The sequence below is a fragment of the Ptychodera flava genome, unplaced genomic scaffold (genome assembly GCF_041260155.1).
Source record: "Ptychodera flava strain L36383 unplaced genomic scaffold, AS_Pfla_20210202 Scaffold_28__1_contigs__length_4768798_pilon, whole genome shotgun sequence".
Classification (NCBI taxonomy): Eukaryota; Metazoa; Hemichordata; class Enteropneusta; family Ptychoderidae; genus Ptychodera; species Ptychodera flava.
Genome location: NW_027248350.1, coordinates 2,508,949 through 2,526,912, shown reverse-complemented (window position 1 = coordinate 2,526,912; position 17,964 = coordinate 2,508,949). Strand labels below are relative to the sequence as shown.

Sequence of the window (17,964 nt, the reverse complement as noted above, 5' to 3'; positions counted from 1 at the left end):
ATATTCAGATAGTATACCGTATTCATATCCATCTTTTATGACAGAGATAGTTTGAGATCCTAGATCAAAATTAAATCTTCAACGTTTATCAAGCGGTAACGTACATTTGATTTAGTGTAATGACGAACTGGATTTCTCCCTCACGGAGACAATCAAAATTCACGTTGGCCGTGTCCTTGTCTTCAACGTTGCATGATTGTCGTAGCATAATATCCATCACTACATATAATGGATGATTAATTTCGGCGAGATTATTATCGCCGTGATTAAACGATCGCCACACTATAAATGCCACCTGTGAAGCTTCAATCATTGTACTCGAGATGCTACTGAGCGGTCGTTGATGGCGCCTTCCCGTACTAGAACAGCAATACCTTCTACGCAAATGTAGGTTGGTCCAGTCCAGAGCGGACAAGGATTAAACAAAGACAATGGACTTACTTCATCTTTTCTGATATCAGCGAAAGGGGCGTCAGTTTCTACTCTTGTTGACACACAAAGTTTTCAATAGTTATATCGATTTAACGTTGTTATGGAAAACGTTTATTTTTGTTGATCGTTTAAGGTTCTTTTAAACAAAATGAAAATATGTCTTTTCAGTACCCCATGATTCAGAGAAAGTTCCCGCAGCGACTACACCGACAAGATTTCCGGAAAGAATGTTACCGGCGTGTACAAGGGTATGATTTAGTTTTATTTATTTATTTATTTATTTATTTATTTCATTAAAATGATATACCTATATTAAACCTTATTTATCCTTATTTACATGTAACTGAAATATTCTGCAGCAAAATCACATTTCTATGAAATAATATAATTTCCATTGTATAAATTATAAGTGTTAAAACATAATTTACCCCTTTTTCTCATGACTATATTCACCATTACATCTTTGAAAGGGTGCTGCTGTAATATATGGCATGCTTTAATTTGAATTTACATTGCATTCATGCCTTTACCAAAAAATTCCGATGTGCATATTTAAGCAAACCTCACTTGCCTGCACTTAGAACAACTTTTGGTATGTATATGGGAAAAAATTGAGCAAAGACACCGTCATTAAGTTCAGTCCTTTATTTAGGTTTTGTTTTTATTTTTCTTGGCAGACAACGACGATGACGACGGACAACCCATTCTTGCCAAAACGTAAACGTTTGGAACCTCCTTCCATGGGTATGCTGATCTATTCGTGTGTTGTTTATACCAGTGTATATCTAGTGTGGTTATTCATCTCTTCTCTCTCTCTCTCTCCTCTCTCTCTCCCCTCTCTCTCTCTCTCTCTCTCTCTCTCTCTCTCTCTCTCTCTTCTCAGTATTTGTCAGCGCCAAGTGTGTACTATGTAGTTGCTGTCAGTCTGTCCGCTAACTCTAAGCGAACAACAGCATGCATCTCCTTTCAGGTTTAACATTAACGTTCACAAACCATTCATATCTCACTAAACCTATCATCCATTCACCAGCCTATCCATACACACGCTGACAGATAATTACACGCTACTAAGATATTCGCCACCCAGCATGTAACATCCATGCATCCATTTATTCGCCCATTATATTTTAAGAGCAATTAGACATGTCTATGGTTTCCACCGAAAGGAGACCACTTTCTTCACAAACTGGGTTCTGATCTAATAAGCAAGTATAACGCACGTATACATGGAATGGCTTTGAGTGCTTCAGTTTCTGACGTTTGCCCTCTTGCGTTTTACGGACAGTTTGCTTGTTTGTGTTTTTCCTTCAGGGGAAGGTTGGGATGTGTCGGAGCCGCTGTCTTTCCTCGTAGAGGACGATGTCGGACACAGTATAGGGGTACGAAAGCCGATGCGCAAACGTCAAATTCCGGGCAGTCGACGCACAACTCTTCAGGTAGCCTCGTTCAACGGCTCGCTTCCTGCTGACCAGAGCACCAGTATTACCGGTAGAAAACTTTGCCACCGACCCGCGGAGTTCTACGACTACTACCAACGGACTTGGGGTTCGGCCAAGGCCAAACCGAAATGGGTCGAACCGTTCTGAAATAATTCGACTTCTACTGTACCCAGAGGGCGCCATGTTTCTGCCGAAAAAGCGTACACATTTTCCACTCATGTCAATGACAAAATGTGATTTGTGGTCCAACAAGTGTGAGGTTATGGTTAAAGATGGTCCCACTGATTTTGTCTATAGGTGCAATCGTAATATAACAACTTTGTGTAAATAATAAATATTGACATAGTTGAAGACGGAATGCTTTATTTTATTTGCAACTCAAAATATTTACAAAATTGATAAAAAATATTGTGTGCGAGACTTCAGAAATTCTTTGGCTTTAATGTTTTTAAATTCAGTGTTATACGATATTTGTGATCAGACCGGCCATTTACGGACTCGGCCGATACACTTCGTTCCCAACTGTGTTTCAGCAAAATCGTTGAAATTTCGCTGCCTACAATGACACCCCTTGGTGGGAAAGTGGGTTGAAAGGTGATACAGTTGCGTTCAAGTTCAAAAACTTACTTCTCATCCTGACTGAACTTTGACCTGTAACTCAGGTGAAAATAAGGATGTGGTTGGCTGAGGTGTGATCGTCAGCAATGTAGTCGGTCGGTCAGTTGTGTCCCGTAAATTTTCACTCTCTCTCCAGACTACTTCTCAGAAACAATTGGCCCGAATTCTTGAACAATGACCACATTATTTCGTCTGACACCCTAGAGGTCAATAGGTCACGTTTCTGTTCCGTTGGGTTTGAACAATTTATCTCACTAACATTTCCACAAAACGGCAAACACCACAACCTAGATGAGTTATGGTACGGTACTGGACCAATAAGAGACACTAGCTGTAACTTTAGGTGATATTTCTGATTTTAATGTCACATTCACGTTCTTGTTCTTCTGACCAAAGCATGTCGGGAGATACACAGTATTCAGCTTGGCAACTCAGCCTGTACATGTGTAGACTGCATATAGTAATCGTTGACACGTGACTTTGGATCCGAACAGCGATTTGACGTATAGACACTGTGTAAAAATGCTAAATAGTTGGTGTTCCAACATGCGTATTGGGAGTAGAACAAGAGCTTGCAGTTGACTTTCAATACGAAAATGTGCAACAATCATGAATAGTTACGACTAGCTACACCTGTACTGTGTCTCACAAACTAAAGAACATGAGAGAGTTGTCAAATAGAGATAGGTGATGCTGTAAGCCCAGCAATTTACGTCATGAAAATGAAGGCTTATCTTTTGATGGCATACGATGAGCGACAAAAAAAATCCCGTAACTGCATCATCTTTGTCGAATTCATGGAACAGAAACAAAACCCTTTTGTTGTTTTGGCGTTATCTACAGTTTTCAGGAGTTAGGTCACAAATGAATGGGTGAAATTGTCTCTGTGTTGTATAGCAGGGCTTTTCAATGAACCAACAGTCACGGGATCAGCTAAAATGCCGACCGTATATATGACGTCAACAAATTATTTCTTTTAAGAGTTATGACATAAGTCTTTCTATTTATATATATATATATATATATATATATATATATATATATATATATATATATATATATATATATATATATGTATGTATATATATATTTTCATGTGAACTATTTTTTTCACCATGTAATTTTCCCTTCGCGGGTGATAAGGAGTGCATTACGCTGTTTGTAAAATTGCGGTTTGCAGTTTGACATAAACTGCTGAGTATTCTCTAAAAATCTTGTATCCTTTGTATAAAAACAAGTTTCTGAAATAAACACTTTAATACGCGTGAAATGTACAACGAATTCTTCATGGTGCAAACGCATGCGCGGATTGAATGATGAGTGTGTGCGTGCGATATTCGTCTCATGTCGGGGAAGTGCTCTGTTACGTGCGCCCAATAAAAAGTGTGGGGTACTGAAACAGGAAAATGTCGTCAGGCTGGTTATGAGCCAAGTCTGTCGACAGAAGCCTGTGTTCTTAGGGTTTTTGCTGTCCGATAGCACACCGAATGCCTGGCACAACAAACTCCCTTCAAGTTGTGTCTCAGCCGGCATGCGCATGGCACTGCGGAACTTGTGAGAGTCCATAGCAGACAGCGTCAGCAGCGTCCGACTCCGAACACTGGCTTACAGGGAAGACTGCACGTACAATCTGTTATATGTCGCTGTAACCAAAACAAGCATTAGGCTCTGTCGAAAATCGACCAGTTCTGTAATGGTCCACTGTAAATGATTAATTCTGCTAATTCATGATCTCATTATGGGTTGAGCGCATTGAGACCACGTCTCCTTCCAACCTTTGGTCCCTACACTGTTGTTTTGGAGCCAAAAAAAATCATTCTGAAGAGAACTTCAAAACGTGCACCTGAAAAAAATAGTGCACTTAGCCTGAATCAAAAAGTATGCGTACAGAATTCGTCAAGCACTGTTGAACTTTTAATTGCAACGACTTCTCGTTCTCTCAATCTCTCGTGCTAGGCGAGAATCCAATCAATAATTCACGAATGTTAGTACCAATACGAGTGATTTAAAAATAGCGCATACAGGTATGCTAACATACCTCGCCTTGTCCTGGCAGATCGCCACGTCTGATTACCAGTCTACTTCCGAATTATCCCGTTCGTGCAGGCTGTTACCTTACAGAATATTTTAAATATTTCGAAAAGTATATCACCATGTCGGTAGAAAGAAAGACTACCTCCATGATATAACATTACACACGTCGATACGAAGCCAACAGTGTCAGATTTCGTCATACCAGAAATTGCACAATAAATCAGACAGCAGTAGAGCTATAATTGGTGGTAACTTTTGATACGTTCTAGGCGTCAACACAGTCTGGCTACGCTAAATGTTTAATATTCAACATACTTTGGAATGGAGAACAAGCACGTGTATTTTTCTTCAATAAAAATAGTTGTAGCCACGGTCCCTTTAATTTTGATTTGTTATTTGGTTAGTGTTTGTGAAGTGAGACTTGAGTAAAGTGTTGAAAGTCTGACTCCAGGAAAAAAAATCCATGTGAGCCCACATGTATACGCTCGATAGCGACGAAGGAAGGCGACAACCAAGAGTACACGCGGCAGTTTGCATGTAAAGACTCGAAAACTGTCCTCCACTGGTATTTCCGAGAATTTCTGTGTGTAATGCTGAAATGCGGGATTTACCATGACATAAAATGTTTTGATTTCTTTTTAGACCATGGAAAGAATTGAGTTTCAAAATAATTTTTGCTGGATATGATAGCTACGATTGAAAGTAAGACACACGAGTCACCCGGGGCTATTCAAGTTGGACCCGTGACAAAAACGGCATTGTTTGGCCGGGAAACGAAAACCGCCTAGGTTGGTGAATTTTTACGTCCACTACGTGTGTAGCGTCCCTTTTGTCATACAGCCACTTGGAAGACAACAGATTTATGTACTACGGTACATCGGTTCGATGAAACGAGAAAGAAAGTAAACTTTGTGACCTCGTTTTGAATTGAAAGGCTTGATGTATGGCTTTGTGGTAAATTCACACGTACGGCAATTGCCAGATGCTATCCCTTCACATGTCTCGTCAAATTTTCTTACTTCTGAAATACATGATTCAAAAAATGTTCAACAATGGCTTGTTTGCGCCAAACAGTCTGCGTGAAAAACGATGACGGGGTCAAATCCCGGTCATCTGGCGCTGAGGCTGACCTGCAGCGTAAATACTACGACCTATCACAAGTCTATTGTAGAGACGCACAGTATGTGAGGCTACCCACAATTCCCCTTGATTTGTTTCACTCAGACATTTTTTGCTAAAGGCTTTTTTAATTTAATCAGTTTCTTAACAATTTTTAAATTACAAGTTAAGTTCAGGATTATTTGTTAAAACTATGTTCCAAAATTATTGATTATGTTTAAAATTCAAGAGTAAATTGAATGAGAAGTCGATGTTTGGAGGTGCTAAAAATTGCACACTTGTCAAGATAAAGTTATCAGCAACTAAGATGGTCTAATCATACCACCTGTCAGACATGCAAATTTCCTTTGTTACAAACATTAAAAAAAATCAATACCCTTTCTTTTGCCAACACAGATGCAACTTATTCCCTTAGTTTCCTTGAAAATATTGTGTATGGCTGTCAAAAATCTATGTCGACAAAATTACTAAATTGCTATCTCCTCCGCGGAAAAGGGGTTGATCTTCTCATTATTCACAGTGAGAAATCAGAAAATTATGATTATCAGAACTATGTTGCCAGAATTTTGAAATATGGACCGAGTTGTTCTGTGTACAGAAGAAATTTGCTTCAGTTCAGTGAGTGATCTCCGTGTGTACAGATCATGGAGAATTGTGGGTAGCCTCACTTACTGTGAGACGGCCAGGGATGGCGTGCACCGGTTGGGCATATAACACTGCTTACTACACAGCAAGGAGTGCCAAAAGAAGCATTTGACATAAACGCCCGGCTTCATTTCATGTACCTACAGGTATGGCAAAACTCTGAAGGGGAAGGTCACCTGATGCACTGATACCTGACAAGGTTTGATGATGGCTCATTGAAAATAATATAGGCTAATGCAAAGGATCATAAAATAGAACTTCTAAAGAATTAATGAATTACATGATGGAGGTGCGATCCGGCGTGATTCTGCAAATCATTCATCTTTCTGCGCAGTGTAAACGAAACTTGCTGTTTATGATAGCATGCACCTCGGGGACAGATATAAGGACTCTCAAACTTTTACAATATATTTTTGGTCTACTTCTTGTGAGGCTTGTTTTGAAGTTCAGCACATTGCGTAAAATACTTTTTTACTTGAACCAGCCTATTCTTATGAAAATCAAAAGAAAAAAAACTCATAGAATTATAAAAAAAGATGGCGGCCATTTTGAATTTCAAGTGTCGGCAAATATTGGGTAATTTGTTTCTCTAGTGCCAAATTTTTGCACTGTGACCCCTGACTTTTATTCTTGATTTCGAAAGGGAGTGGTTGAAAGTTTCCCTGGGGAAAGTTTGTGCAAAAGTTTAAGTCTGTTTATTTAGAGGCGCGAACTATCGTAACATTCCGGATCAACTAACCATAGTAATATTATGAGCTCATTTAATGAGGAAATTTCCGTACCAGTTAACGTGTGATACTGGATTGAGTAAGGAAGGGGTCGTTTGGACCATGCAACCACAATTTACGAGCTTTCTAGAGAAAATAACCCTTTCTCTCTTGGCGTTCGCTTGACTCTGTAACAAATACAGTGTCACGGGACAAAGAGTTTCGAAACAAAAGAAACTTGAGAACATATCCTGCTGGAACGACGATTCCCTGTACCATTGATGTTAGATCATTTTCCTGTTTAATAAATTGGAATCGAGGAAGTTTTAAAACTTGTAATGTCACAGTGGATCGATTAGTAAAAAGAACATAAAAACATCAGTAGTCTTTCGTGAAGTTTGTACACAGTATTATGTTCCGTTGCACGACTGTTGCATTCTGGGAAATAGGCTAACAATTCTGATTGTGAAAGTTGTGCGCCCTCCGCCTATAATGGAATGATTGAATAATTGATAGCATGTTTGGTTGATTCCACTACGAATGATTTGTAATTACCACTTGCATGGTGATCACCCTTCTAACAACTTGTTCAGCTATGGTGCTTGAACCTCAAGGCAAAGTTGGCCAAGATGTTTCATATTCTGCTTAACACATGATATGGATTCGCTAAGCGTCACATATATACCATGGACGTTAATAAAACATGCATTATACTCAGTGATCAGTGGATAACAGATTTGTTCAATGCAAGTGAATGAAGTGAGTAAAATATACATCAAAGCTAATATGGCTTGTCAGTACAGTATAAAATGAGCTTGGAGTCAAAGGTCAAGTTATTTGGGGTATTCGTACAGAGGTTCTGACCTTAACAACTGTTATAGAAGTGTAGCACCAGGTGCATGAATTCATGCAATTCGTTGTTGTAGAAATCTCTGCGAATCATCATGGGAGTCACGGAGTTTAATTGTTACTTGCGTCTGAACTGAGAGTCACGCTTGCCAGATCCCAGGGCAACAACGTATTGGACTGGTCAGATGACGCTTTCTCCTGGCCATTGGCAGGGACAAAGAGCAGCCAAATGCTTAAAAGATTCACAATACAACGTCACGATGCTAAAAGTAAATTTGATCAGTGCCAGTTTCGCTTGCGTTTATATTTGCGAATCAGATATGTCTATGAGTTATATAGAAGTCAGCAGTGCGTGCGAATCAGTAAATTGTATTGAACGTGATATAGCTATAGAGAACTCCGAGGTCGCGGTTACGGCTGTGAACAAGCTTGTATTCAGAAATAAATGTGACAGATACAGCTAATGACAGACAAACTACATCCTAAAATGCCAAGCCCCGCCTCTGTACCATCACCGACCACGGCACCGAGGTTTTAAGACACGTGATCGAGCGTGTGCGTGGCACCCTACATGCACATGGTGTTTGGCGCATGGCAGGTTACGCGCAGCAAACCAATAAACACATCAGCTAGGCCAGGCTGCCAAATTCAACACAGTTAGAATTCTTTCGGATTTCTTTTCATCACCTTTCATCCATAATCTCCCATTCTTGACAGTTTTTAATTTACCGTATGACTGTTCGTTTTGTCCGCTGCGTACTAAAAGTGACTACAGGCCTACTTGTTGTAAACTTGGCGCCATTCCGGTTCTGTTTTAAGCTAAATTTCCATGTCCCATTTCATGCAAAGGGTCGATATAATACTGAAATGTTTCTAATTAGGAAGATGGATTAACGAAAAGGATAAATATCTAGGATTTAAATACATCAGACTGGATGGTTTCGACGTTGCAGCGGCTGAGTCACCCGGTTAAGGTCACGTTAGTTTACATTGCAATCTGATATTCAACGCCAACATGATGATAGCATACATGCAATGCTGTTAACTTTCAAGAACAAGTTCTGATTGACTGTTAACCCCTTTAATTTAACAGTTCTTTTAAATTTGGATTCAGGGCGCATCGCTTCAATCTTCATGTAGGGTTTCCTCCCCTATTGTGGTCTTTCTTGTCTCTTTAACGGATAATCATTGGACCTTGGCAGGGTGTGGCCGAAGATGGTCCAAAATAATATCTTCATCAAAATTCCTACAACGTTTTCGGCTTTTCTGTGCTTGCTGAGTGTTATTCACTTGCCAGTTCAAAAGAAGAGTGAATGGTTATTTAGATAAATATGCATCCGTTCAAGTCGGTGAATTTTGAAAATTAAAATCGTTCGTTATAGTTTCTCTTATGTCTCTCCTATCTCATACTTGGAATTTGGTGAACGTGTTACCTTTGAGTCTGCGCAGTAGTGATTTTTATTATTATAAACTTTATTTCGGACTCATTGTCCATATAACAACAAAAGAAAATATGGTGATAAATATACACAGCTTGGTTAAGTTATACAAAAGAAGCTTATTCCATAACTTTATCATTTCAGAGTTTAAATATAATGAGTCATACATACATCGTGCAATATCATTACTGCTTCTCAAAAGTCTTTGCTTTAAACCATAAATTTGCCTTCGCAGCAAGGCATCAAAGTTATTGATTCTGTTAGATATAAATTTAGCTTATGCCGGGTGATTCCGGGAGAAACTCCCCTGTATAGCGTTCACTCATCGCGTTTCACATGACAACTGGACATAAATCATCGCGTTTTACCCACTCAAACATTCAGAAATCACAAGCTTGAACCAAGTCCACTCCGATGTCTAAATATAATTAAATGACTAATGAAACGTTTTATTTTCAAACAACATAACAACATTCACATTTCATAGAATCAAGACACCTTTGAGTTTGCAAAATAAAAAACCGGCAAATGTAACAGTAGATAATGTGCGGCTGCGTGACATGAAGTCCGATGGTATGTTACTATCACTATGATCACAATAATATTACATGGCACCGCTGAGTCTATGAGAGGCCTTGATATCAAACCAGGAAATTACAACCGGAGAAACAAAACATTGAACGTTCTTTGCTGGTCCGTAGTACTCTTAAGCCGTAACTTGTCGATTACAATCAACAAATAGTAAAAAAAACCATGAAAAAGTAAACAAAAAGCATGAAAACGTTGAAACACATAAAAATAATAAAAGATAACGTCGTCGGGCGTAACATATTGTTTCACAAATCAAATAATTACGGACGTGCTGACGATGCCGGTCGTTTTCGTCAGCAAATGAGTGACATTGCGATGCCACATATTTCTATGATAGTTGACGTGTTATATCAGGCAAATATGTCCCAATACCCCTTTCCATCCAAGAAAGATAATTAATAGCAATGATTTTGTTATTTTTCATCATTTCGAATTTCGAGTCATGTTTCATGTTTCTGATTCAAATTAAGTGCTGAGCGAACTCAAGGCTGACCTGACATTTGTTTTCCTTCGTTCCATATCGGTTGTAACTTCCCTGCTAAACAGTGGCGGCGAACTAATGAACGGATGGAAGGGTGGGGGCCATGTGGAGAGACATCCCTGCATCTGAATTTTAATCACTGACAGAATGACGCAGTAAATCCATTTTCGAAATCTTGTCGATTAGGTGCGAATGGAGTTCTCTGCAGATTGTGACCTGTTAATACGTTTCGCTCAAAACACGTTTTTACATGCTCGCTAGGCCTACGTGTGTTATGTTGTAATGTGAATAAGTTTGTTAACGCTATTAATACTGGACATACCAGGGCATGGGTCAACTGACATTGTTCATGTTAATCTACGACTGAAAATGATTACCAACTCTACGTGAAACACTGATTTTCAGACTGAAGGACGACATTTTTTAAATTTCTCTCTTTCGGATGATGGGGAGATTTCAAGTACAAACGATCCTTTGTTCCCATGACCGTGAAACATGTTCACTTTGTGACTACCACAGTTTTAGATGATTATCCACTCCGATATCAAAGCAAATGATTTTTTTAAGAAAAGCAGAACTACTACTATTGTGTACTTTTGAAAATAGATTAACCTGCTTATCATTAGGTCTGAAGTGTTTCCTACACACCAATGGAATGACTAAGTACCCAATCAGAGATAACTGACATGTAACTACCAGCAACGCTGTCACGAAGTTCAGATTTGTATCAACTTGGGACATGTTTGACTGTGTGTTAACGATATGCTGACTGTTTATAGCTCTCTCTCTCTCTCTCTCTCTCTCTCTCTCTCTCATGGAATGAGTTTATATGTCTCATATATTTATGTTTGACTACTGCAAAATAATTTGCTTCAGATATCACTTTGTACTTGTGAAATAATTTTACTTATAACCCCCAGCTTCTACATCGTCATCGAGTAATTTAACTTCCCTCAAAGATGTCCGTGTAAATACATTTCACTTTTTATCAGCTTCTTCATAGTCTCGTCTATGATGCAATTTTTTGAAAAGAGGATTTAGCTGTAAATCATTTCTGCAAGGGTCTTTCAAGACTCTCCATGACATAAAACGGAGTTGACTTTCAACGGTGTGCTGCCTCGTATACAGGCCCCGGGTCGCTAAAACGTTCTCGGCAGCAGTTTAACTGAAGGCCATCGCGTTCACCTGATGATCTACGCAACAGCCTTACCATAAAACGATATTCTGCAGGAGTTTATTTCTTCAGTTTATTATTTTGTTTTGATATTTATATGTCTACAGACTTGGCGCAAGTCTAGATGCCACGCGATTAGTACCGTCAGCACCGGTGCCAATCAGGTGCTTCATGCGATACACCATAAATGCGTGACAATATCCTGGTTAGCGTCTGTGCCATTTATCTATGCGAGCCGTCTCTAAAAACAAAGATGACGTTGGATTGATGTGAAATACGGAAAGCTTTGTGTAAAGGCACGCTAACACGTCAATGTGGAAGAGACTATCTGAATATGGTCACGGAAAGTACAATGTGTTTACAGATCCTAATCTCCCACTGTCCTGTGACCGCAGGCTAACTGTAAACTAAAATAATTTTAAGGAACAACAGCTGTATCATGTGACAGTAATTCACTACTCGAGTTCCATATAAAGATACACAGTCACCTGTAATCTAAATATGCCCATGTATGGTCAAAGGGGCGTTCCTTGGTATTCGAAATGCCCATGTGAGGGCGCTGTTTTTAAAAAGCGGCCACCCGCTTAAAATCTGTGATTGGTTAGATTTTCTCTTTCAATGGTAACTGTGGCAAAATTGGAACAGGTGACAGTATACCTTTAAAGCTATATAACAAAATACAATGCAATAAAATACAATTGTCCCCCTCCCCTTAAAGTATGTTGCTACAAAGTAGTCGTCTTGTACATGTCGATACAATGCAACTTGTAGACTTTGCAATATTACCGACAAATAAATTTTGGTCCATACAAAATTCAGTTGCTCACAGTGACATATAGAAGATAGCTCACATACTGGCTATGTTGAGAACTAAAACACTTGTCGATTTGACATTATTGGGGGGATCCGAAGAGATTTCTGAGACGAGAAATACTGATACTGTCAAAGAGAACGATGTACTTCTGCTAAAGTCACTTCTTAATGTTACTATTTGTCCACATTTTACCATAAAATTATGTTTTTTTATATTACGACAATCGCAACTCGCTGAATAGAAAATGCAAAAAACAAAAATCAAACAAAGAAAATCATGTAAAATCGTAGTAAGTCGTTTTCTGGCTCCAGGAACTAGAAAGGAATATATGAGATTCTAGTCGGTATCAAAACAAGTTTAGGAAAATAGATTCGATTGTATCGTAATGTAAATCGATTGAACACCTAGCTATTTTTGTTTGCCTGGCGTGGAGCGGGTACAGGTTTTTTGAATGATGTGGTAGGTTTCTTTGGAGGTGGTGGTACGGCTGGTCGACCGGGCGATGGTGGCGGTGGCGAAGTGGGTGCATCGGACGGGCGGTTAGACCTCTCGGTACTACCGGCGTCTGGTTTATCTCCGGCCGGAGGTTTACCAGAACTGACCGACTTTGGCGACGGTGGTTTCAAGTTGTCTGTGGCCGTGTCTGGCTTTGGCAGAGGGTCTGACGATGTTGCGGGCTTTTCGGTCAGTGTTGACTCGTACGGCGGTGGTATCGGCGGTGGTGACTTGGTCGCCTGTTCTTGTTTGGGTACGGTAAGGGTTTCTGTATTCCGGGGAGGCTTTGGCGGTCGTGGTTTGGCGGCACGGCCCGGAGATGGCGAAGATGGCGGAGGTGGTGGAGGCGCCACGCCCTTTGAGTGGGTCTGCTTTGGTGGTTGCGTTGATGGTGGTCCGACAACGTCAGGAACTGATGCTGATGACTGGGGCATGCTTTTAACCGCAGAACCAGCCGATGACTTCTGAGGAACTGGCGGGAGTGCTGTGTTAATGACGGATGATGTCGGTGGTGGTGGTGGTGGCGGCGCTGATGATGGCGATGGACCAGTTACAGAACGGTTTTGCGGCGGAGGAGGGGGCGGGGGTTTCGCTTCTGAAGCCTGGTTTTCAGGTCTTGACTGAGGATCAATTTTGCTGACTGGCTGTGGTGGCTTAGGTGGTGGACCAGCTGCGCGAGTTGGGGCATGTTGGGATGTCGACGTCTGGCCGATAACAGACCCAGCCACATCGTCTGTTCGCGGCAGTGAGTTTCCCTTCCGAGCCGGCGATGGCTGGATCTGTTGCGGTGAAGAACTGCCGGTGTCCTGACTTGCAGATCGTGGCAACGAATTGCTTTTGGACGCAGGCTGCGGTGGAACGGGCGGGGGCTGTGAGCCAGCACCCCTACCTGGCGATAGGGGTGGCCTAGGTGGCGGCTGGGAGATGACTGGTCGATTTGCTTGAGGCGGAGCTGGCGGGGTTGCCTGGACGAAATAGACATCGAACGGTGATCCGGGCACTTGCTGGTCGCCTATGGTGACGTCAACTTGACATTTGCCGCTCGCAACACTCCCGTCCAATTTCACATCATGCTCGCCATTTGCGCAATAGACAACTTTCAAAATCACTTCACCTCCACTAGGTTTCGTCATCTTCGCTTTGATTGGCTGACGTGGAATAATTTCATGGCCGTCATTATCTCTCGTTGTCACGAAAAAGCTCTCTGTCTGATCTCGACGTACTTTGTTGTGTTCGTTACGGATACTGCAGTTGGACACACAGACGTCCGACTTTATCATATCTAGCTTGTCGAGCGAGTCTATTTTGAAAGATGGCGCCTTTTCCCGAGGAACGTCAGTTTCTGTCTGTTGAAGGTCTTCAATTCGACCCATCGCATCCTTCGCTGCCGTCATCAAGTGAATGGCATTTCCTTGCTGCATCAGCGTTTCCAAGTAACTGCGCATGCTCACAATATTGCCATATTTGAAATCCAAGTCTCCGACTTGAGCTTCGGCCATTTTCAACCGAAGGTTAAACCAGGCGTCAATGTCTTTTACTAATTTCTCACCTTCAAGCTTTGCCTTTCTTATTTTCTCGTCGACGATATCCTTCACTTTTTTCATCTCTTCTTCGCGACGCTGTTTGATGTCTTCACACATTCGCCTTGCCACTACTTTGCTACTCTCTGCCTCTTTTGCCTTCGCTTGGAACTTTTCTAAGACGGCCGACAGCTTCACCTTGTACTCGTCTGCAACTTTCTGCAGGTCGCGATGCGAGTGGTCCGGTACGCGGTGGTCGACCACCGTACACGCCGTGCACACGGCAACATGACAAGTGTCGCAGAAAAACTCCACTTTGTTTTCTTTGTGCACGGTGCAGTACGTCACAGGCTGTACCGCTGAAGGGTTCTTGACCTTAGCGTCCCTGTACTCATCCAGAGTGAATACTTTATGGGCGCTGGTCAACTTCGTGTTTCCGTGTGCCTTAGCGCAACTACCGCAGCACTTCTGGTGACAGTCGATACAGATGTTGGTGGCCGACGCCTCCTGGCACCATTCACACGTATTCGCCTCGATCGCCTTCTTCTCGGGTCTCTTCTCGACCAGTTCCAGCAAAGAATTCATGAAGAAGTTGTTCTCCAGCGCGGGAACCCCGCTGTCGGACAGCTGACACGGTTTCCTGCATGTCGGGCAGGCGAGGCGCCCGTCGCTCTGCTTCACCGAGGTCTCCAGGCATGGCTGACAGAATGTGTGGTGACACGGTAGAATTTTGGGCGTCTTGAACTGGCCCAGGCAAATTGAACATGTCAGAAAGCCGTCTCCAAGTTCGTCCAAAATTTTGTCAGCGGTGTTGGTTGGACTTGTGGAAGCCATGGTGTGGACCGCTGTACTAGAAGAACGGCCCGTGTAGTGAACGGTTTGTGAAGTTATGCTCACATGGTGCGACTCCCTAGGCTAGTAAGGAACAGCAGTCACTGCAAATTCTACAGGCGGGATATTTATCATGTTTATAGCCTCTACCTAGAAAAGTATGATATATATATAAAAGAGCGAGGTATTTTCAATAAGTTAAATGACAGTTAATTACGCAATCGATATTACAAGTCAAGGTAACTTGGATTCTGCGTATTGAAGTAACGCGAATTACTTCAGAGCATTAATCGCATAAATATCTACAGCGCCAGGAAACATCATGAATAAATTCAGTCTCAATTCTGAAAAAAAAAGAAAAAGAAGGGAAAATAGAAAGAAAAGCGAAAGTCTAAAAAACAGAGAGTGAAACCCCATGACTAATAATAGATCTGGTGAGACACACTCTGGATCTACTTCCCGTTCAAACTGAGGACGAACAGGGTTGATGTGGTATCGTCAGTAGGGTAAAATGAAAGAGAAATTCGTAACTTTTCATGACATTTGCATTATCTTCGTTATCTCTGCATACTGCCCCCATATTATGATGTCATGCAAAGTTATAGTCTCGCGGTATACATGCAATGCGTTATGTACCAAATAGGTGTACAGTGCTTGTTTCATTGGCAACTAATGAATTCATGGCAAAAAACACAGGTGAACTAGAGGTAAATTGTCTAAGAAATATGATATTGCATTAGAAGTATACTTTTAGTGTATATTGACGCTCCCGCCTATATGCTATACATAATTCATACACATTCAGTGATTTTTTTTTCGAGTGCTGCTGTGCAGGAAGTACAACCCTGATGAAATACTAACACGGCAATTTTTCATAATATCGATATTATTTTTTCTTCATTACGAAAATAATATCATATTTCTGAGACTATTTACCCCTAGTTTGTCCGCGGACGAAGTTGTCAACTTTAACATTACCATCGGACATTACACATAGGCTGCATTGACAAGTTGAAGATTGGGCAATTCAACGTGACCTTTGGAGTAGAACAAGAAACCATTATGTAGTATTGCCCGAATACATGGATTTATGTGCCCGAGAGCAGGTGACGATTTACCCGACGCAAGGAGGGCAAACTGTCTCCTGCTACGAGGGCACATAAACCCATGTATTCAGGCAATAATAATTTTTATTACATGCCTCTTCGCAGTTAATCCTATATGACATTTAGTTACATGCAGGACATTTTCAAACAGTTTTACCCCTATCGACCAGAATCAAATAGATTTTAACGAAAATCAAAATAGCAGTGCGCGCATGGATATATACTTCTAGTGTTAAGCGTCTACTTTCCCACGTCGAAACGTCCAAGGGCTTCGCTGGACCGGCTAACCATGGAAACCGGCCGTGCATCGTTTACACAGCCCGCTAACATCCCGGATGTTCCTATTCAAATCAATGCACTGATTTGCACTCACATCGAAGCATGTAATAAAACACAGAACAAACTAACTGGAAAGTAGATGTTTTAGCTATAAGTGAACAATAACGCCTAATCGTAGTTGGTTGTACCGGACGATATCAAGATAGGGAGTTTGGTGGAACAGAAGGATGAAGGAAGTTTTAAAACTTCAACAAAAATTCAATCCAGGAAGTAGGCTGCGTGATATCTGACTATTCAGCGCGATATATATCACATGAAATCATCTGCATTGTTTTAATTTTTTTAGCGCCTGGCCTCATTCCGATCACGTGACTGTGCCAAGAAAGTCAGTGCGACTAGAATGCTGAAAACCAGTCATTGGGTTCCACAAATCATTTCAGCAGGCTAGACTTCACACCTCAGAACTGATGAAATTGCGCTTAAATCAGTTTACAGAGACAACACGCTTGCGAAGTTTGGTTGACATTCCAACGCCGTACCGCTGTGTAATGAATCACCAGTGAAGGTCAGAGGTGGGACATCTTGTTTGCGTTAACGTACAAATAGTCATTGCAAATCTCAGCCTAGACTTGCCCAAAGCGCGATGGCCTTTAATACAAAGATGTCGAATAATACTGGACGATTGAACTTCAGCCAATGCTAGACAGCAAACTGATCGCGGGAGTTACTTTGCGAAAGTAGAAAAACTGCTAGCTCCGCGCGGCAGGGCTGTGTGTTACCGGCTATAGGCCTCCCAGAGAGTGGGAGGCCTATAGCCGGTAACACACAGCCCTGCCGCGCAGAGCTAGAAAACTGCTAAATCGACTGAGGATTTCTTGACTACAGATTTATTTCATCGCCTTCAATGAACATTGACCTGAAGTGACCGGTGCAGCATGAGTGGGTGGGGGGGGGGGGGGGGAGGCAGTCAAATCTCAGTAGTATGCCTTAACTACTGACAGTAATAAAACAGGACAGGGTCTTTGACTAACATTAACTGTCACAAAGAGAGGTATAGTTTGTGTGCTTCGCAATCCGCCGTGCAATTAAGGAAGCGCCGGACACTTCGCATTTTGGATGCTTCCGTTAAAGTTAAAACGGCAAGTAGAAAATCGTCTAGCGCAGTGCTCTTGCACAAGTTAAGGGTTCCTGAGACGTCTGGAGAAATCTTGCTCACTGTAAAAAGACCCGTCAACCAATGAAACAGCGAATAATTTCACCGTTAAGGAGAGTCTTTCAATTATTCACAGACTACTCACTCCATGATGGTTTGCTTCAAATTATTTCCTTTCTCATATGTTCATCGTCGACTTCCAAAACGAAGCTGCAAAACATGTCACGGTGCCGGTTCA

At 41.4% G+C, this 17,964-nt stretch overlaps 2 protein-coding genes across 5 annotated transcripts in view; one reads left to right on the top strand and one right to left on the bottom strand.

The window, feature by feature from the left end:
• LOC139127097 (uncharacterized) overlaps nucleotides 1-3,429 on the top strand; it is a 36,689-nt gene extending 33,260 nt beyond the window's left edge. For all 4 annotated transcript variants that reach the window (XM_070693018.1, XM_070693021.1, XM_070693019.1 and 1 more), the window contains exons 4-6: nucleotides 601-680; nucleotides 1,110-1,176; nucleotides 1,744-3,429. In XM_070693018.1, coding sequence (XP_070549119.1) covers nucleotides 601-680; nucleotides 1,110-1,176; nucleotides 1,744-2,018 — 422 coding nt within the window. In that variant the 3' untranslated portion in view covers nucleotides 2,019-3,429. The remainder of the gene's footprint in view (nucleotides 1-600; nucleotides 681-1,109; nucleotides 1,177-1,743) is intronic.
• Nucleotides 3,430-9,432: 6,003 nt separating this feature from the next.
• LOC139127088 (tripartite motif-containing protein 3-like) lies at nucleotides 9,433-15,280 on the bottom strand. The gene has a single exon (XM_070693010.1). The coding sequence runs from the start codon at nucleotides 15,189-15,191 to the stop codon at nucleotides 12,747-12,749; it is 2,445 nt and encodes an 814-aa protein (XP_070549111.1). The 5' UTR covers nucleotides 15,192-15,280; the 3' UTR covers nucleotides 9,433-12,746.
• Nucleotides 15,281-17,964: the final 2,684 nt, after the last annotated feature.